Raw genomic sequence first — 22,427 nt, forward strand, 5'->3', positions numbered from 1 at the left:
TGTACATGCATGTGTCTTGCTAAGAGTCAAAGAGTCTTGGGTTCTAGTTTTAGTCCTCATGCTCTAACCTTGGAGTCCCCTAAAAATTAGGGGATTGCACTACATGATCTCTAAGATTCCTTCCAATTCTTGACATTGTCTATGATTATGCCTTCTGCTTCTGCTGTATCCCTAAAGAGTGCCCAACTCAGTGCTAGGCCTCAAAATACCAATACTATAACTGGGAATCTTTTATCTGGAGCAGATTGGCATGGAGTATGTGGCAACAGCAGCGGGAATGGAGGACAAGATGGAGAATGGTACCCAAATGAGGCTATTCCCTTTACCCTAATCCTTGCTGGGGGTTGAATGGTAGCCCTTGGAGGATGATGTCCTCAAAACTGTGCTGACAAAATATGTAACTAGCTCTTAAAACACACAGCACACCCTCCCCAATGTCCCACATACACGTTTAAATTTGATCTATATCATTTATATTTCCTCTTAACATTTTCTTAAATCGAGAAAATTAACAATTCAAGTCCTGATTTGCAGATTTTGCTACTGATTTTTGAAGAGTAGGTGTTTACAATGCATATTTAGCCATCAGTTCATGAACCCAGTTTGAGCTGACTCCAATATGCTAGGGTAGAGGTAGCAAGGTAACTATGCCAGGCCCAAGGCACAGGCAGAAAGACTACAAAATACTTCATTGAGTGGAGTGGCTTGGATTTAAGTCTTGCTTCAGACACACATTGGGTACATGATCATGGTATTTATTTCATTTAAACACTTATTGTCTTAGATACTAATTCTCAAAAACAACTAAAGTTACTGTTTTGATGGATAGTTACCACAAAATTTCAAGTTTCCAACATACTGATAAAAGTCAAAACTCTGGGAGTCAAAAAAAGAGAATTTAACTTTTGCTACTTAATAAAAGTTGTGAGAAAAGATGTCTTAAAAGTATCTAAATGTAAATTCTTTTAAATTATTAAAATTAAAAGATTAAATTAAAATTTATTAAATTAATAAAATTAAAATGAATTAAAAATCAAGATGTTTAGCTTCAATTTTCTAATTAGATTTATGTTTCCAGAAATGCTTGTTGACAATAAAGCATTAATCAATGAGGTAAGAGACCTATATTACCCCCTTTTTATCAATGTAAGTTTGCATATACTAAATCAAGCTCATATTATAAAATGTTCAAACTTTCAACAAAATGAAAAGAATTATGGAATAAAGTACGCTGTGAAGATTAAGTGTTGATTTTAAACAAATAACCACTTTCTGTACAAAAATTTGAGAAATCTCCATAACTTGTAATATAAATCATCATTTCAAACTAAATCCATACTGGCCCTAAATAGTTATTTTAGACTGCAGGTGAACACTGTTGAAAAGTGTATCTGGTGGCAGTTAGGACTTATCTGAATGAAGAGAGTGAGTTTGTAGTGAGTTGAGAAAATTTATTTTGGGATTTTAAGAGTACTTACAGAACTTGTGTGAACATTGAGGAAATGGATGATGATGAGATCCACTCAGAATAATTGGTCTCTTACTGGTGGTTGGTGAAGGCAGGAGGTTGATAGGGGCATCAGTTTTGAGGAAAGAATATTTAAAAAACTTATTAGGGGCAACCAGAACTTTGGAGAATACAGAAATACCAACAGAGTAAAAGTCACAATGTAGGCAGATGGCTGGCTTTGTGACAAAAGAGTTGGGTCAGAGGATTAGAAAAAAAAGAAGAAAAAGTAATGGCAAGTGATTGATTGGAAAGCTCAGACTGTTGCCTCTAGTACTGTATGAACCAAGAGGGAGACAGCTGAAGTTTTCAAAATCAAGGAAAAATGATAAAATGGATGTGGAGACCAAGTCGTGTATCATCGGTAATTTGTTAAGCTAAAAAATAAAGAGTCAAGTGAACCAATGAAAACATTTATCACCATATGCATTTTTAATGGAAAAAAGTAAAAACAAACTTTACATAAAATTTGATTTATATACATTCTTTACAGGATGGAAATATTTACAAGTTTGCAATATATTAAGTTACTGTAAATAAAATTTTGTTAGCTGTGTATTTGATTAACAACCACAAATATTCATAGCATATGGAGTTCCAACACTTACATCACTAACTATGCACAAATTACTACCACCTTTTACTAAGTCTCAGTTTTCACAACACACCCAACTTCTCCAAACAAAACAGAGTACTGATAATGAACTGCAGCTGCTTCCAGGCTCCAAAGCAAAGAGCGAGCCCTGACCACCTAGAAATACAAAGAAAACCACATCTCCCTGCCAGGTACCCTCTTCATTGATTTCTAAAGGGTTGATAATTCAGCCTGGATTTTCTGGGCTTCTCAAATTCTTCTCCTTTATTGTGCATGCCACTGGCAAAAAGGAGGTGGTCAAATCCCAATTGCTTTTACTACATGTTCAAAACTGATCAAGTAGCTTTGGGAAGGAGAAGAAGGTTGAAACCCTATTTGTTTGAAATGACTTCGGATTATCTGTGGCTTCCATTTATCTGTCACTCATACCACAGATTACAAAATTTAAGTTAGCAAAACCTAATTGACTGGAAGGGAGTCAAGTACAGTAATAGGAAAAAAGAAAGCCCCTGGCTGTAGGTGGGTAAAGGTGGCTTACTGGACACGCTTTTTCTAATATCACCATTCATGAGCTTATTTCCTCTTTCTGTTCAAGAGCCTTTGCAGCAGTGAGTTGATAAGTATCTGTTGACTGACACACACTAAGAGGTGGAGAAGTGGTAATTATATAAGCAGAGTCACAATAACACATGTATCTACTTACCAAAATTATTTAATAACCCTCACCAAAAAAGTATGGAAGTTTTAAGGTCTCAAGAAAAACAATGGCAGATCAAAAAAATTCTCATTTAAATTATTCAGGCCAAGGAAGTCAAACAGCAATAGAGCCAGATGTCCCGAAGTGCTGGGTGGATGATTTCTGAGCATGACTAGCAGACTAGCACTTAAGCCCTCATTGCTTACAGGGTGTGGTACACTTGGATGTGTTACATAAGAGACAACACCTGTTAAGTCTTCCAAAACTTACTCCCTCCCCTAGGAATATTTTTACAGTTACAGGATCTCAGTGAGGAAAAGGTTTACTGGATAGTTAATATGTGCCTCCTATTTTGACACATTCTGCTTACCTGACTCCCATACTTTAGACCATGACAGGCAGCTTGGAGTTGTGACTGGAGTCCAGACGGACATCTGGCTGGTTGCACCACTTTGGAATCCTAGTTTACTAGCCTTGCAGAGGTGGAACAACAGAGATCATTCTAGGCTTTTTTTTTTCTTTTTTTTTTTTTTTAATGTGCTGGTCAGTTTTCCTGAACTATGTTTTTCCTCCTTTAAAAATTGTTTGTTATATAGCTCTCTGGGAAGGAATGGGAAGGCTACATTGGGAAAAATAGATAACATTAAAACAAAAAGTATCATTAACTATTTCTAGTTAAAAAAACCTGGTGTAGCAAGGCCCAGCTGAGAATAAGATTCAAACTCCTCAGAATGATGGCAGTGTGATAGCTTGACAGATAGGCACCATCTAAAATTTTCTCCATCTTGCCAGAGAGTTGTTCAGGCCTTCAACATCTCAATCCATGAGTTGGCTGAGAGTACAATAAGACTGGGAAAAGGAAGGTGTCTCTCTTTCTACAAATTTATCTTTCTCTACCTAAATATTCTGGAATTGCAATCTCTTGGAATCAGTGCTATGGAAAGAGCAAATTTTTGGATGGAGGAGTGGATAGAGAAGTGAATGCTGATAGCAGTGGATAAAAGCACACTACCACCACACCCTTCCCATTTGACATCAACTTTTAAGGTTATCAAACATAAAAATTGTTAACTCAAAATCTTACAAAGCAATTTAGGAATAGAACCTTGTTTAAATTATAAAATCAGCACTGGGATATGTAGAGTAGATGACAGAACCTGGAAGTGAGTAGATAGATCTACTTCTAACAGGAGTTCAAAATTAGAAACAGACTCCATTCCCTAACTCCCAGGAATTACATTCAATGTTTCTGCAACTAGGTACAGCTTTCTACTTCATTTTCTGACTTCATTGCCCACATCAACTCTCCTCCTTTCCCAATTTGGCCTTTTCCAACTATGTAAAGCAAAACAGAAAGAGAAGGAAAGAGACTAGACTTTAAATACCCGGTATAAAAAGTTAAAGCCTTACCTTTTTAACATTAAAGGATACCCACACCACAAGAAGAAAAAAACCCCAAAGCTATGAATTCTAGTATTGCCTGCCTACTGTCATTCTCCTCACAAGATACTAATGGTTTTGTAATCACTGCTCCTTTCTGAAGAGGACCCTGGTCATGAAAGGTTCCCCCTCTTCTGGGAAAGGAACAGAGAATGATGAAAAACAAATACTGAGCAAAGTTTAACTAAAACTGGGCCATACCCTTTCGGGCAATAACCTGAAATCATCTGGACCTGGAGAACTGTCTCGGTCAAGACCATCTTCTAACTACCAGGTTGTGTGTCCAAATTTATGATTGTCATAAGAGACAGTGAACTTATCTCACTTTTATCCTTTGTATTTCCTTCAAGAAGATTCTTGCGAATAAATTTTTAATCCCCTTTCCCCCATCCTTCTTTTTAGCTGCTTTTTATGTGTTGTCTTTATATATTAGATTAAAAAGTCTTTGAGGGCAGGGACTTCCATTTTTATTCGTATCCCCAGCACTTGGCCCAATGCCTGACACATGGTATGTACTTAATAAATATGCTAATGACTAATAAATTCTAAAGCCTTACACCAGCTTTCATGCCTTTCCCCTCAAGATGGCCTAATTCCCTTTGATATTCAATTGATTATTTTCTTATTCCATTCCTTGACTATATTAAATGACTACTTGAATGCTACAGAAGGCTGTTGTTCTGTTTATAGATGTCCTCTATATCAACTAACACTTTGCCTTTAAGAATCAGTATTTCCCACTACCATAGTTCCTTCCATCAAAACAAAGCATAGTCTCCTCTCCCCATGCCTCTGCAAATAAGTTTCTGTGGGTTGCTATGGTCAAAAAGGAAAATCACCTGGTAGTCTATCTTCTGATTATCATCAGGCCTCTATCTTAACAGAATTCTAGGCTGGAGTCAGATCAGTTTCTTTCAGAGCTTCCAACTAAAGCTCTTCTTCGCAGATGAATGTTAAAAGGCCTGCAAAAGCTTGTGCTCTCAGGACAGCCCCTGGTAAGTCAGGGTCACCTCCAGAGTCCACAATAGGACACTGAAGAAGAATGGGAGTGTGAGGTAAAAAAGACACAGGCCAATGAACGATCTCTAGGTCTTAGACCAAGCTCTAAGAAATAGAAAGCTCTGGAAACCAGCATTTCTAATATCTCTATGCTCTCTCTGCTATCCCCATTTTTTTTATCTCAATAGAGATATTTTAATCTAATAAAAAGGACCAAAGTCAACTGGATTGTATGCCAAAGCAATCAAACTCCAAAAATAGAGATAAAGATAATTTCTAGCAATGAAATTATCTCTGCTCTGGGAAAATGAAAGCCTGATCTTGTCCCATGTACAGGTCTCGTTATGCAGCTTCAGTCATCTCCCATTCTTGATAATCGTGCATCTGAAAGCCAGGGACAGCCAACTTAGTTTGTATCAAGTACTATCAAAGTGATATTTCAAAGTGAATTTCAAAGAGGTCTTAGGTAGATGCTTCATCATGGCATGAAAGTGACTCCAGGTGATCAAAGGCACTGCTAATGGAGTGTAAACTCTGGCAGGTTCTCCCCAGCTGTTAAGGCTCTGTGCATGGTCCCAGGTTTGGAACAGACAAAATTACTTTCTAAGGACCAGAGTAGAAATAGAGAGGCACAGCAGCCATAGGCTGGTCACCAGGCAACAAAACCTATCTTGGCCACAGCAACCCATCAAAACAAGTAAAATTTTAAATGGCCCTTCAATGCAGTCCCTAAGACTCACTTTTCAGACCATCAAGCAAACAGCTTCAAAACAATTATAAAATTTGTAAGTCTATATTATTTCTAATAACTTTGTCACAAAGTCTTTTGTGGAACTGGCAAAATCACAGCTACAGAAACATCACCATGATGGCTCACTTTTCAATGGTGGGTCTGCTAAGACCTCCCTGCTTAGTCCTTTCAAAGACACTGTTTCATGTAAATGTGGCATTTGAGCTTAGTTAGAGGCACATGGGATGGAGGGAAAAAGCCACAGATCTGGAGTTAAAGCCCCTGGGTTCAACTCCTGTCTCTGCCCTCAACTGTCTGGGTAACTCTGGACCCTCCATTTCTTTCATAATCTCTCAAAAAAGGGACTAAGTGAGAAGGTCTCTAAGGTCCCTTTCAGTTCTGAATAGGCTCTAAATGCTTATGATGTCACTACATTCTTACTTGCTTCTCTAAGAGATAAACCCAGACAGCCCAGTCACCAGAACATCTTTCGTGGAGCAGCCTTTCAAAGGCAGGGAAAAAATGGGTACATACCTGGCTGGAGGTACCAGAAATAGCTAAAGCCAAGTCAATAAATTAAATTCCCCTGCACACTCCAGATGGAGGGAGCTCTGAGCAACTCTTCATATTTGCTTAAACTCTTCTGAATTCTAAAGTGATCCTAAGTCATGATGCTAAAATATTTTCTACAAGGAGATATTGGTATAAAAAGAGACTGCTTCTTTTAACCAGTGGTTCCACATAATGTAATCCATTACTTTTTCTAGTCTAGGACAATTTATCAAGTATAATTTGGGATGGTTCAAAATGACCCACTCCCACAGAAGCTATGGAACTATCGATCTCAATTCTTGTGTGTCCTTTATAAAACAACAGGTAGGAATATAATATAAGGAATCACATTAAGTAGAAGAAGGGTCCACATGATTCACAGGACAGAAGAATCTGGAGAATTGCCCTCAACACTAGTATCTTTACTCGGTAACAGAAATCTCTAACAAAAAGATCTGTTCTAGATGTTGGCTTTCTGCAGCACCAAATGCAATCACAGGATTATCTTGTTGTCTTTTTCTGAGCAATGGTCTACCCACCCACTAGTGTCTTAAAATTTTCAAGAAAGTCAATAGAACAAGAAATGAGCCCTACCATTTACACCATACTGTTGGTGCTGAACGACAGCATTTCAAAACAACTTTTACTAGACTCAAATGCCCAACCAAAGCAAACAGCTTATAAGACTGAAAAAAGCAATAACCCACCTTATTTCTTAATAAAACAGCAGCCTCACACCCCACCACATTAGTCAGCCAACAATCCATGTCCTGAGTTCCTCCCCTAACCACACTATGACATCAGCTTGACACATCTGTAAAACATCTTTCACAGAAGAAATTCAAATCCTAAAGATCAAGGCCAAGGAGGAGACTGCTTCCCAGGCTGGCTTACTTTAGCAATACTCCTCCCCTCCCCCCAAGATGGTTTGGTAAAGCAAAACAGAATTCCTTGACACGGGTGGGATCATGAGATGTGTTACTTAGAAAACAAAGATTTAAAAAATAAATAAATAAAACCCCCAAATTGGAGAATATGAACAACTTGGGAGACTATTACCCCTAGAAACTGTCTGATCAAATTACCATCAGGCTCCAGTCAGAGTATGAAATCCCTAAGGTCTCTAGAAAAGAGACTGGGAAGGAAATATACTTCCTAAGTGTGCTGAAAAAAATTGATTGCTCAAGGTTTATCTTACTAATAACATGGGCTACTCTATAATCAATAATAGTAGGGTAACAATGAAAGCATTCCTGAAGGATCCTCTACTATTAGATCTGCAAAATATGGAAGCCTAAACAAAATCTCAGGAGAGAAGGACCTAAAAATGCTTGGGCACTCAGGAAGACAGTTTTGCAGTTCCTGTGTCAGAAAGCTGAAAGTGGTAAACTTAAAGAGTTAGCAAGAAGAGTAGAATCTATCCCCCCTTCTTAGTGGAATAGTGTTGGGTCTCAACTGCAAGATATCAGATTAAACAGGTGCCATATCTTTTTGAGTGTTCCCTCTTCTTGAGAATTTTCCAAGGTGTCAAGACAATATTTGGAGCCCATCAAGAACACAGACTTTAGTCTAAGCAGCCTATGGGAAAGTGAATTCTTCACAGTCTATCTATAGAATGAGTATGACTATTATCATACACAAGACTACAATGAGCATATCAACTAGCTGAATCACAGAATCACACATGCAAAGGGAAAACTACTAAGTAACCAACCCCTGAAAAGAAATTTCTTTGTTTCGGTCTTTTTTTATTTCCCGCCCCGCCCACCCAATCAACCTGATCTTCTCTTCAGCTCTACCAGGTTCTCCTGGGACAGAATCCTGTTTCTCTACATTTCTGAGTTGGTGGTTCCGTCACAGATCACCAAGGGCTCTGTTCCTCTTGGTCCAACACTTATCTTCCAATGATCCACGCTGGCATAGCCTTTGGGAGCAAACAACAACAGGGGAATCATATCATTTTTATTTGGTGGTGCAAAGACAGGTACATTATCAAAAACTAAAAAAGTCAGAAGTGAAGTGAATGATGCTCCAGCACTTTATAAGATATCACTTCTAATGGTCTATAAGTCTATTTTGATGTAAATAAGCAAAGCACATAAAGGAAATAATTTGCTAACCCTTTTATTACTACCTCTTATAGCTGCTTGCAGCACTGTGCAAAGCCCTGAATTTCCTGTCAGAATTTACAAAGTAGAATGGGCTGATACAGAAGGTAGCATCTTTTGTCTCAAAGGAGACCTTCAAGAAAAATTCAGGTAACCATTTTTCAGATACAATGTAGAAAGACAGACCTTTTCAGATAATAAATTGGATTGTATGGCCTCTGGGTCTATATGATTCTGATTCTGGATGCTAGGGTCAAGTTTCAGCTGTGACAATAACAAGTTTGTGATTTGGGGTAAGATTATTTAATTTCTCTGGAACTTTATATATAGGGAGGGGTTCCATATCATAAGTTTGTGAAACAGTATATTCTCATTCATTCATTCTCTCTCTCTCTCTGTGTATGTATGTATGTGTGTATATATATATATATATATATATATATATATATATATACATATACATATACATATACATATACATATATATGTATATATATGTAAATAAAATAACAATACTAATCTGCTATTATTGTTTTCAAGTTCAAGAAACCTTTTATACTAAAATACTTAATTATAATTAATCCAGGTAAAGTGTAAAGTAATACAGCAGCAATTTGAGAGAGGCCTGCTTAGAGCAATCATGGATTTATAATTTATAATCATAGGATTTATAAATGGAAAAACATTTGAGATCATCTACTTCTAACCCATACCCTCATTTTAACACATTTCTCACATCTTACATGTGAGAAAAGTGAGGCCTAGAGAGGTTAAAAAATATAAAACTTTCCTTTCTGGGCACCACTTTGAGGGCTTATGAATGAGGAATTATGAATGAATGAATCTTTATGAGGTGTAATAATAGTTTTTGTTTGAAGTGCTATGGATTTTCAGAACATAAAAACTGCACTCAAATTTATTCAGGTAAAAAATGTAATATTGCTAAACATCATTTTCAATGTAAAGAAAATAAGTTTAAAAATTTGAAATCTCTATTTAGGTCCTTTCTACTACAATAATTCTTGGTTATTTCTATCACACCTATGTCATTTTCCCCCACTAGAGATTCTTGAACCAGTTCAAATCAATGCTCATACTGTGTGCTATTATTATTATGATTTAATTTTAAATCTAAAATATAATTTAAAATTTTAAGACTTAAATTAAAAATCTAAAATAAAATTTGTAATTTCATTTAGTTTTGTATATTCTAAATTTTTCCTGAACTGATTGGTAATATGACAAGACAGGATAATGTGAAAGATAAATTTCTCTTCAATCCCATAACAAAATCAGTGTCTCAAGAGTTAAAAGTTAAAATGGAACTTGAGATATCCAAACGAGTACAATGTGTGTGACAAGTGATCATACAGCCTCCTCCTGAAGACCTCAAGAAAAGAATTCCACCAACAAAAAGACAATAAAAATCCAAAAGAACAAAAAGACTATATAACAACAGGGTCAGTCAACAGTGTGGCTATCATTGGGTGCTTTAGACATCTGGATTGCATTTATTTTTGTAACGAGTGTCCTCACAAAAGGACCATCTCATTCCTCTTCCTTCCTCCTTCCCAAATCAGTAAAACTCCTTTAAAAAAAAAACAAAAACATTTAGGGGAATGGAAGCACAATGGACCTATCACAGCAAACACACACAGACACCCACCCACACACACACACACACACGTATGTACCCTCACATGTGCTCCTTTTCCAAATAATTTTAAGCAAAACTGCCTAAAAGAGGAAGGAAGGCAGGCTCTCTGATCTTTCTACAGAGCTCCATACATACCAATGTCCCCTGGCTCCAGCTGCATCACCACAGTATTACAGTGCTTTCTGCACTCAGTAGGAGGAGTGAGGTACATGATGCCCTCACCACTGCCGATGACAAATAGGTCATGCACTGCACGCATCTGCGGGGAGAGAGAAAAACAAGGGGGTCAAGGTCCATAGGCCAACTTGAATGCTAGCATTAATTGCTCCCCGGTTAAGAGCTGGGCACTGAAAATGAAAGATGTAATGCTTCTACTTAGGACTCTTTATAAGCTAATTTATAACTGAAGAGAAAGAAGAAGCCTTGGGAGAGATCTGGGTTTGAATTCTGACTAAGATTTAATAGCTTTGTAATCACAACCAAATCCCTTAATCTCTATGAGCTTCAGTTTCCTCATGGAAATTGAGAATAAAAATCCTTGCTCTCCAGGCTATCATACTAACTATATAACCTGAATCTCAGCTTCAGAATCTGTGAAACAAGGGATATTTTATACTATATAACTCATAAATACTATCGTGGAAAGAGCACTGACTCTAGTGTCACAGGATTGGGTTCCAAAACTACTTCTGATTTTCACTGACTCTGTGAACCTCCATGGATCTCAGTCTCCTCTGTAAAATGATAGGGAGCTCCTGAGGTTAGACTGGCTAACCTGAGGTCCCATACAACTCTAGATCTATAAGCCACAAATATGCAGCACTATAGAAATATAACCAATTATCACTACAATGGAGCCTCACCTACTCAACTCCTACTCTTTTGGATATCTAGAGCAACAAGACAGGAGCCCTTGATCTGTGGTTCCTACCCATTATCCCCTCTCCACAGCCATGAGCCTCAGCTCCTGCCCAGGTTACCACCACCACCACCCCCCCCTTAACACTAAAGCTCACTGCTACAAACCAGGCCAGAAAATCCCATTCCTACTGCTGTTGCCAAGGCAACATTCAGAACAATGGGTACAATGATAGCAGCAGTTCTGAAGCTAGCAGTGGTCAGGGACAGGAAGTCATCTGGGACCCGGGCTGGCACCAGAGCTCAGGGCAATAGGGAACCTGAAGATAAGAAGTACACGGGACAAGACCTGGACAAAGGGCCAGGATAGGGAACAGAGGAATTATCATCCATATTTAAATTTTTTGCCTTTTGGGCCACTTTCTTATTTAGTAATTTAACAGACAAGATTCTATGATGACTGAGTGGAATGTGATGAAAGCCCTCTATCTATAGAGATCTTGCAGTCAGGTTTCTCAGCATCCTTATACAACAGGTTGATGTTACTAACCCTAATTTTCAAGTTAAGAAAAATGAGGTAAAAAAATTTGGTCATCCAGAAATACAGGGTAATTATGAAGATGAATTTATTATGTTCAGGGCTCTAAGTTCCATCCTCTACCAGCATAATAGACTCTTAAAGCCCTGACAAAAACTTATCATCACCATTTACTGGACTTTCTGAGACCCTAATCCTAGACAACATATTTTCGCAAGCTTTTAAACTTCTCACATGGTAAGAAGGTGAGCACCTTATCCACAATGATTTCTCCCTTCAATAATGGCTACAAACGATGAGCTAGAAGGAGGCCTTGGTGGTTGGGGAGCACTGCTATTTCCAAGGCTCTTAAGTCAGGGTCCTAATTATATCGCCCTTAGCCAAGGGTGGGGAATTTAAGGAGAAATGGTGGTCAAAGTTGTTGTGATTTAAGCTGTCTGGACATGCTGCCTTTGATCTCTCCCTTGGAAGTGCTTTGCTGCTCCAGTTAGGTTGGCCTGCCTGTCCTGTGTATAGCAGCTGATAGAATGGATACCTCTTGCAGGAATTAACAGGGGTGGAGGAATAGCAAGCACACTGAAGACAAGTGGAAGATACTCTTAGGCAGAATGCACATAGCAAGTATGTCTTTGTACCTACTATGTGTATCATCAGCCCTGATGATGTAACAGGCCCAGGACCTAAGAAAAAAAGTTTTAGCTCTAAGATTCTCCAAGAAACTACACTTTAATGCAGTTTCAAGGTGGGCAGAAGAAAAAAAAAATGCCCTAATTCACTTACATAGCTCTTCCACGTTAAATGAACTCAAATGAGTAGAAAATGACCAAACAGAAAATGTCAACAAGAATGTAATCCTCAGAAAATGTTAGTAGAATCTACATAAATAAAACCCAATTAATGGCAAAGAACCATTCTCACTCTCCCAATATATAAAAGAGACTTTCATAACTCTCAAACAAAGGTTATGCCCTGCTTCAAAAAATCGCTAGTTTCTTTCAAGCCTTTCTACATGAGGCTTCTCTTCATCTCCCAAGTAATGGTCTCCTCTCCAAAAATGACTTTCTATTTTTCTCTGACAAGAAGGGTAAACTCCTTAGGGGGAAGGATCATTTTGCATTTTTTTTTCTTTGTATTTTCTGGCACATTATAGACCATTAACAAATGCTTATTGCTTGACTTCTCACCTTACTCCCTAGTACAGGTGGTTGGTGGGCAACAAAGCAGCTTTTCAAGGAGACATCTTTGGGAAATGGCAAGGAACTGAACACAGGAAAAAGCTGATGTAGAATGTTTGTTCTATTCAGAGGTTTGCTCCTGTGAAATAGTAGACAGAAAAAAAAAAAAAGATCATACTGGGGGGAGTGGAACTTTTGCCATGTTCTAGAGAGCAAAATAAGGAAGGAATAATATAGTGTGTAGTGGGTGGAATATCTTTAACATCTGTTCCATTAAAAATAACTTCTATAAATTATTGAACAAACCTAACACAAAAAGCATTCCATAACCACAATTTGTACAAGAGGGTGGGATGTTGACTAAGCCCAGCTAAAATAACAAGAAGAAAGTAGCAAAAAAACAACTTATTCATCTTGTGTTGGAAAACAGACAAAAGTGGCCAGGAGGGGAAAAGAGGAAAGAAGAAAAAAGGGAAGGATAGGGGGATGGAGGGAAAAGACACTAAAGAAAGAGTAGGAAGAAGAAGAGAAAAGGGCTACCCCAATGCATAGATAATACAAACTTGTCTCTTCTTTCTAACCCCTTTTGGTACAGTATAGGGAGGGAAGAGAAAATGAATTTAAATCAGCTTGCTAAATGAAGTCACCTTGCATAATTGAGGATGAAAACTAATTCTTGCTTTGGAGAAACATGAGACAGGAAGAGGAAGAACAAATTATCAGCAAATTTCATAAAAACAAATGGGGACAAAAAGCCCTTTCTCCCTTTTTTCTGAAGATATTTTCACTCTCGAAGAAAATGGACTTCCCATCCCCCTACCCCAAGAAATAAACAAAATTCCAAAGGCAAGGACCATTGTCTCTATTTGTCTGTTAATTTTTAGCACTTAATCTAAGCTCCACATAATGTACAAACTGAAAATTGCTTCATATCACACCTTTTTCTTTTCATCAACTCTAATCATTATATTTTTAAACTCTGCTTGCAAATATCATGCACTTCTTTATGTTCCTTCCCAGCATCCAGGCATTCTTGAGACTCACCAAGGGAAACTAAAAGGGAAACGCTGATGAGGGAAACAATTCCACCACCGGGCTAATATTCCTTCTGAGATCCCTTCTGTCAATTCTGGGTACTGGCACTGAAAAAGCTGAAGATCCTTGGATGACAGAGACTGTCCAGTCTTAGGCAAAACAAACAAACAAACAAAAAAAAGCAAAACACAAGACAAAAGCCATTACTGGTTGTTGCTGGGAAAACCTGGGAACTTCCTTATTTTTGCCTAATCAAAAGAACCAGGTTTCTTTTTACCTTGATCAGCAGAGGTTGGAGTTTGTCAAATTGGGGGGGTAACTGTGACAAGAGTGGTATCATTTGGAGGCCTGTAGTCAATGCACAGCCAGTGCAGTTAGGAGGAATGGTGGAGTTGTTCGGGTTGCAGTCTGTTTTCCACCAGTCATCACATTCTAGATAAGGAAGGTTGAGGGAAGAAACAAATACAAAAAGATCATCACTTAGTAAAGTCCAAAGTTTCATAAACAAAAGTCAAATATACAAATACAATATCTGTTTAAAAGCCAATGACATGAATCAGGGATGCTGGCCACAGAGCAGGTGTCACTAGCATGTGGAAGTTCTCTCCAACCTTTTCCGTTACATGATGACTTTACAAATTTCTCAGACCACAAAATGGGAAAGTGAAAAGACATACATCCATGTGAATATGCATAGTGAAAAAAAGATTATGATAAAAAAAGGCGTGAAAGAAGAGAAAGCTGGAGAGGGAAGAGATTTGATTCACTAAAACTTTGTGAGGATAGAACCTCTGTGTAAACTGAGATACAATACACTTGGCTAGGTAATAAGACAGCTCATTGACAGCTAGCAGATGACACTTTTAAACTACTGCTTCTCAACTCAATCTAAAATCCATCATTTCTCCAGCTCATCAGCTCAGACTAGACATTTCCAAGATAATTCATCTGACTTGGCAAAGGCTTATTTTTTCCTCCTAATATCAGTTTTGTTTATCATGTTCTATTATTTTATATTTTTGTTCTATTCTGGGGTTCCTTGGTGTTCTCTGAACAATGATTTTGTGTTATACTTTTTTCCTTTTTCTTCCCTTCACAATGAATATCTGTTAACAAAATCACAATTTAATGTGACTTTTAAACAGCTTTGCTAGAACATCCTAGTTGTCATGAGGATAGTATCTTATTCTCCTGTGTCTTTCCAGCATGTCCTTACCTGCAGGCATAAGTCTTATGCTCATTAACTTTACAGTGACAATATCTTCTCTAAATCAAATAGCCTTTCCCCCCCTACCACCAGTAATGTCTAAGAGCTTCCTTTAAGGGTAGAAATTTGAGGGAGATGATTACTGTCCAATCAAAGCAGATGTCAAATAAATTCCTAGAAAGATATTTCAGAAATGGTAATCTTGCCCATTTTCTCCCTCTACCACCTTTATTTATATTGTGTCTTATGCATCGAACAGGATGGCTGGGCCCTACTACATCTTTACTTGATGAAATGTTTCCCTCTCTTTAGAGCTCAGTTGAACTATTACTTCCTCAAGGAAGAACCACTGTACCTGATACTTCCAGCTAGAAATTAATTCTACTTCCAATCTCACAGAATTTGGACTTCTGCTTTGTCCTCAATTCTTTTTTTTTTTTTTTAAACTTATTTATGTGCACATTTTATCTCTTCTATTAGAAAGTAAACTGAATAAGGGTAAGGGCTATGGCTTATTTATCTTTGTATTCCCTCAACAGAGGCTTAGGCTTGCCAGATGACAAATGTGGAAATAGGTTTAGAAGAATTGCACATATTTAACCTATATTGTATTACTTGCTATCTAGGGTAGGGGTTGGGAGGTGAGGGGGTAGGGAATGTGGGAGAAAAATTTGGAATACACGGTTTTGCAAGGGTGAATGATGGCAACTATCTTTGCATGTATTTTGAAAAATAAAAAGCTACGATTATTTTGAAAAAATGAATCACAAAAAAAATAAAAAGGCTTGCTGGGTGTATTACATAGAGGTAGTCATACAATCTAGTATCAAGTCATCGCTCTAATACCAACAATAAAAATGATGATGCTAGCAATTCTTTGGTATCTACTACGTGCCAGCTACTAGGGAAATTAGGTAGAGCATTGAGAATGAAGTCAGGAAGATTCACTTTCTAAATTCAAAGCTGGACATTTACTTGCTATTTAAAAGACCCTGAGCAAGTCACTTCAACGCTTGCCTTTTTTTTCTCATCTGTAAAATGAACTAGAGAAGTATATGGCAAACAACTCCAGTATCTGACAAGAAAAAAACAAAGAAGTCACAAAGAGTCAGACAAGACAAAAACAACAACCACTATGTGCCAGGCATTGTGCTAGGCACTTTACAAATTTTATTTTATTTAATCTTCACAATCCTGAAATACAGGGACTCTTAGTTATCCCTATTTTTCAGATGAAGAAACTGAGGCAAAGAGAAGTTGGGATTACACATCTGGTGTCTGAAGTCAAATTTTATCTCAGGTCTTCCAACTCTAGGCCTGGTGCTCTAACCATTGCAGTAACAACTACCAATCTGGCTATGTGATCCTAAGCAAAACTTTTGTTTTAGAAAATGTGACACTTTGCCTCAGAAGAATGAGTTCCTTTGCCAGAAAATATCGATTAAGTAACAGATCAAATTGCTTTCCATTTTCTGTCAGTGCTTGGCCCACAGTCAGCAGATGCTTAACAAGTGTGGACCTAAAATTCCAAATAATGTTCTGATCTCTATGCCAGGCCAAAGATGAAAGTGCATTTCATTTTTCTTGAATTTTCCAACATGTTTTTATGTCTATTTCAATGATTTCTTGCAAAAATAAAAAGAATAATGTTTGAAAGACATATATTAAGGTACATCTGGGAAGACTCCGAAAAAAAGATGTCATATACTGGCTATCTCCTTTGGGCATCAAGAAAATTGGGTTTTTGCAGTCAACAAATATAGCAACCTAGTCTTTGACAAACCCAAAGATCCCAGCTTTTGGGATAAGAACTTACTGTTCGATAAAAATTGCTGGGAAAATTGGAAACTAATATGGCAGAAACTAGGCATTGATCCATACTTAACGCCATACACCAAGATAAGGTCAAAATGGGTTCATGACCTAGGCATAAAGAATGAAATTATTAATAAATTAGAGGAACATAGGATAGTTTACCTCTCAGACCTGTGGAAGGGGAAGGTCTTTATGACCAAAACAGAACTAGAGATCATTACTGATCACAAAATAGAAAATTTCTATTATACCAAACTGAAAAGTTTTTGTACAAACAAAACTAATGCAGACAAGATTAGAAGGGAAGCAATAAACTGGGAAAATATTTTTACAGTCAAAGGTTCTGATAAAGGCCTCATTTCAAAATATATGAGAGAATTAACTCTAATTTATAAAAATCAAGCCATTCTCCAATTGAAAATGGTCAAAGGATATGAACAGACAATTCTCAGATGAAGAAATTGAAACTATTTCTAGTCATATGAAAAGATGCTCCAAGTCATTATTAATCAGAGAAATGCAAATTAAGACAACTCTAAGATACTACTACACACCTGTCAGATTGGCTAAGATGACAGGAAAAAAATGATGATTGTTGGAGGGGATGCGGAAAACTGGGACATTGATGCATTGTTGGTGGAGTTGTGAACGAATCCAACCATTTTGGAGAGTAGTTTGGAACTATGCTCAAAAAGTTATCAAACTGTGCATACCTTTGATCCAGCAGTGTTACTACTGGGCTTATATCCCAAAGAGATTATAAAGAAGGGAAAGGGACCTGTATGTGCACGAATGTTTGTGGCAGCCCTTTTTGTAGTGGCTAAAAACTGGAAACTGAATGGATGCCCATCAGTTGGAGAATGGCTGAATAAATTGTGGTATATGGAAATTATGGAATATTACTGTTCTGTAAGAAATGACCAACAGGATAATTTCAGAAAGGCCTGGAGAGACTTACATGAACTGATGCTGAGTGAAATGAGCAGGACCAGGAGATCATTATATACTTCAACAACAATACTATATGATGACCAGTTCTGATGGACCAGGCCATCCTCAGCAACGAGATCAACCAAATCATTTCTAATGGAGCAGTAATGAACTGAACTAGCTATGCCCAGAAAAAGAACTCTGGGAGATGACTAAAAACCATTACATTGAATTCCCAATCCCTATATTTATGCACACCTGCATTTTTGATTTCCTTCACAAGCTAATTGTACAATATTTCAGAGTCTGATTCTTTTTCTACAGCAAAATAACGTTTTGGTCAGGTATACTTATTGTGTATCTAATTTATATTTTAATATATTTAACATCTACTGGTCATCCTGCCATCTATGGAGGGGTGGGGGGTAAGAGGTGAAAAATTGGAACAAGAGGTTTGGCAATTGTTAATGCTGTAAAGTTACCCATGTATATATCCTGTAAATAAAAGGCTATTAAATTAAAAAAAAAAAAAAAAAAAGAAAATTGGGTTTTTGTCCTGACTCTGCTACTATTAGTCTCTGGGCCTGAGTTCTTTATCTATAAAATAAAAGGACTGTGCAGAATGATCTCTAAGGGCTCTTCCATTTTTAATATTCTATGATTATAATATCCATTTTAAATCAAATATAAATGGCTAGCTATGATTAAACAGCTTTTTCACCTATGTTCATCTCCCTCCATTTCTCTTCTCTCCTTCTCCATCGTTCTCTTTCTAGCTTCAGTTCTTTCCAACAGCCTTTTCTTACCTCCACCTCCCTACTGCTCTACATAAGTTTTTTCTCTTTTATTCTGTTTGCTACTTTCTCTTCACTTTCTCTCCTTTCTTTACCACATGGCCTACCTTTCTTATCTTACTTGGTTGATGGTGTCCTCCTCCTAGTTCAAGCCCTAGTTCAGTTCTAATAGACTAAAACATTCATAAATGGTCTTGTTGCCTTAACTCTCTCCCTCTTCTTCATACAGGTACCAACATGATTTTCCTTAACACAGGTCTGATCACATCACATTTCCTACTTAATAAAATCTAGTAGTTTTCTACAGGATCAAATCTAATTTAGCATTTAAAGCCCTTTACAACCTTATCCCAATCTAACTTTCTTTCTAGACATTCATTATTCCCTTTCCTCTTACTACAGTTCTGTTAAGCTGGTGATCTTGTTTCTCATTTAAGCATTCTCATTTTTTTCTTTTGTGTGCCTTTTGTATGGCTTGTCACCCAGGCCCAGATTTTTTCTCTAAATCTCCTTTCCTCCAAAGTCTGCTCAAGTGCCACATGAGGTCCTTCCTGATCTCCAAATTTCTAGCACCCTCCCTTTCAAAGTTGCCTTGTATTTTTATTCTATATACATTCTATATTTATGTATATACAAATAAATCAAAACACTGGACGTGGAGTCAGGACAACCTAAGTTCAAATCCTGCCTCAGACACTTACTAGCTGTGTGATCTTCTCTTAGGCTGCCTCATCTATAAAATGGGAATAATAGTATCTACCTTATAAGGTTCTGAGGATCAAATGCAATAATATATGCTAAGTGATCTACAGATTTTAAAGCACTATAAAAATGTTATTATGCACATGTTGTCACCTCTAATAGAAACAGAATTCTTTTAGGGCAGGCATTATTTCATTTATACCTATCTCCAGCTCTAATAGCTCCTGACATACAGTAGATACTAATAAATGCTGGTTGTTTGACTAATTCATTTCTCAAACCCTTGTTTTTCATTCTAGCATGTCCTAAATTTTCCTCTTTTTGGTGGAGTTGTACAGACAGGAAGATATGAGTCCAAATCCCACTTCTCATCACCTAATAGCTGTGTGATTCTGAACAAATCACTTAATCTTTATATGCCTCATATAATAATAGTCTAGAAATAATCTACTAAATCAAAAGTTGTGATTTTCATTTGTGAAGGGAATTCCCACACTGGAATTTTCTCCATGCCGAGTGTCACATCTCAATTTTATCTTTCTACCCCTTACACTTTTTTCTGATTTTAATTTTTTTCTTTTATTGCTACCACCTAGTGGTAAGGATTATAAACTACAGCATGACAAGAGGAAAAAGGTTAACCTCAATTTAACTGATTCACAGTTTAGTTTTTTAAAAATGATAAATTGTTCCACATCACTTAATATGTATAAGGATTGACTACTTCATTTACATGGCTTTTTTTTTGTAGTCAAGGAATCAAAAAGTTACAAGTACCTTTTCCTTTAAGACTCAGAAAAGTTTAAACAGAATATTATTTTAGACTTAAAACTCAAAAAAGGTACTATGCAGATAAGGCAGCATTGGGGATTTGTCAACCAAGTGACTGGTTTGAAGCTAATTATCATCTGCAGCAACTTCCCCTTCCAAATGATAATGCACAAATAAAACCCAATTGCCAGTTTCCTCCAACCACCATGAGGAAACACCACAAATAAGTTCCTACTAGAAAACACAGACCAGATCTGAATGGGCAGATTTATCAAGAGTTATGAGAAAGAACATAAAGAAAGGACATATAAGTCAACACACTTGTGGGCACAGAGACTTCTGATTTGCACCATCCTGAAAGTGTTCCTCTTGAAAAGTCCACCATATCTCAATAATAATTTGCTTTGTGGCTCAGAGACAAGTATTTAATGAGAATACCCGTTTCAAGCTTTGGTGTTGGTTTGCAAACTTCTGACTCAAGAGAGAGGAAGGAATCACCTAACACCTGATGAAGCTTCTTTGTTGTTTCTACCCAAAATATGTCTGCTCATTTGTTCATTTTTCCTGTCTCAGTGTTAGTTTGGCAGCAGTCAACATCTTGCTTCAGAGGCATAGCTCTTCACCAAACCACATGATCTTGTTTTGACAGTGGATCCCATTGTGCTGCATTAAAGGAATGATTTTCCCCAAGCAGCTGGGCCAAGGTTTCATTTACCCCGACAAACATTTTCAACAGCTGTGCAGTTCTATATATCTGATAAATTAGACCAGAATAACAAACAGATAAATTAATTATTCAAAAATCATTTTTGTTTACATCAGCTCCAGGGAGAATACCAGAAAGGATAAAATGCACACTGCAAAAAAAAAAGGAATTAAAACTATATAAGAAAGTAAACATGTAATAGTTTTAAATAGCTCACATTTATACATTTAAATAGAACAAAGCATTAACAACTCTAAGGTACAAAGCACCCTGTGAAATATATAAGATTAAGAGCCATTTTTGGTCAAAGGAGTGAAAAGGTTCAGCTTATCATATATCTAGAAAAAAAAGTAAGCTATACATAAGAATCACAGTTTCATGGGCAACCCTCTGAAATTACTAGCTGAGATTTGTCAAGTTTATAATTTTTAAATTGGGGGAAAAAGGATTACAAACTAAACATATATATATAAAAGACTACTCCAAATAGGAGAAATACAAAATAATTGAGCTTTTACTCACCCCTAGCAAACTGATGAAGATGAGAAAAAAAAATATTAATACTGGAGAGATTACAGGAAAGAAAGGCATAGTATAGTAGAACTGTGAATTGTTTTAATTATTCTGTAAAGCAGTTTGGAACTATGTTTAAAAAGTGACTAAAATTGATGACAATACTCCCTAAACTAATCCTTATTCAGTGCCACCACTATCAATCAAACTCCCAAGAAACTATTTTACTGAACTAGAAAAAATAACAACAAAATTCATCTGGAAGAACAAAAGGTCAAGAATTTCAAAGGAATTAATGAAGAGAAAAGCAAATGAAGGTGACCTAGCTGTACCTGATCTAAAACTATATTATAAAGCAGTGATCATCAAAACCATTTGGTATTGGCTAAGAAATAAAGAAGTTGATCAGTGAAATAAGTTAGGTTCATAGAACAAAATATTCAATGACTATAACAATTTAATATTTGACAAACCCAAAGGCCCCACCTTTGGGGATAAGAATTCACTAGTTGACAAAAACTGCTGGCAAAATTGTTAACTAGTATGGCAAAAAGTAGGCACAGACCCACACCTACCACCTTTTACCAAGATAAGGTCGAAATGGGTTCAAGATCTAGACATAAAGAATGATACTGATACTATAAACAAATTAGAAGAACACAGGATAGTTCAGATCTCAGATCTCTCTCAGATCTGTGGAAGAGGAAGTAATTTGTGACCAAAGAACCAGAGATCATTATTCATCATAAAATAGGTAATTTTGATTATATTAAGTCAAAAAATTTTTGTACAAACAAAATTAATACAGACAAGATTAGAAGGGAAACAATAAACTGGAGAACATTTTTACATCCAAAGGACCTGATAAAGGTTTCATTTCTAAAATATAGAGAGAATTGACTCAAATTTATAATAGTTCAAGCCATTTTCCAAGTGATAAATGATCAAAGGATATGAACAATTTTCAGATGAAAAAATTGAAACTATTTGTAGCCACATGCAAAGGTGCTCCAAATCGCTAGATCAGAGAAATGCAAATTAAGACAACTCTGAGATACCACTGCATACCTGTCAGATTGGCCAAGATGACATGAAAAA

At 36.8% G+C, this 22,427-nt stretch overlaps 1 protein-coding gene across 1 annotated transcript in view; it reads right to left on the reverse strand.

Annotated features, from left to right (window-relative positions):
* Positions 1-1,915: 1,915 nt before the first annotated feature.
* C4H6orf89 (chromosome 4 C6orf89 homolog) overlaps positions 1,916-22,427 on the reverse strand; it is a 41,867-nt gene continuing 21,355 nt past the window's right edge. The window contains exons 4-8 of the mRNA XM_031964960.1: positions 14,169-14,323; positions 13,901-14,040; positions 12,866-12,995; positions 10,421-10,544; positions 1,916-8,444 (exon numbers count right to left, since the gene is read on the reverse strand). Of these exons, the coding sequence (XP_031820820.1) occupies positions 8,350-8,444; positions 10,421-10,544; positions 12,866-12,995; positions 13,901-14,040; positions 14,169-14,323 (644 nt within the window). The 3' untranslated portion in view covers positions 1,916-8,349. The remainder of the gene's footprint in view (positions 8,445-10,420; positions 10,545-12,865; positions 12,996-13,900; positions 14,041-14,168; positions 14,324-22,427) is intronic.

The sequence above is a fragment of the Sarcophilus harrisii genome, chromosome 4 (assembly GCF_902635505.1).
Source record: "Sarcophilus harrisii chromosome 4, mSarHar1.11, whole genome shotgun sequence".
Classification (NCBI taxonomy): Eukaryota; Metazoa; Chordata; class Mammalia; order Dasyuromorphia; family Dasyuridae; genus Sarcophilus; species Sarcophilus harrisii.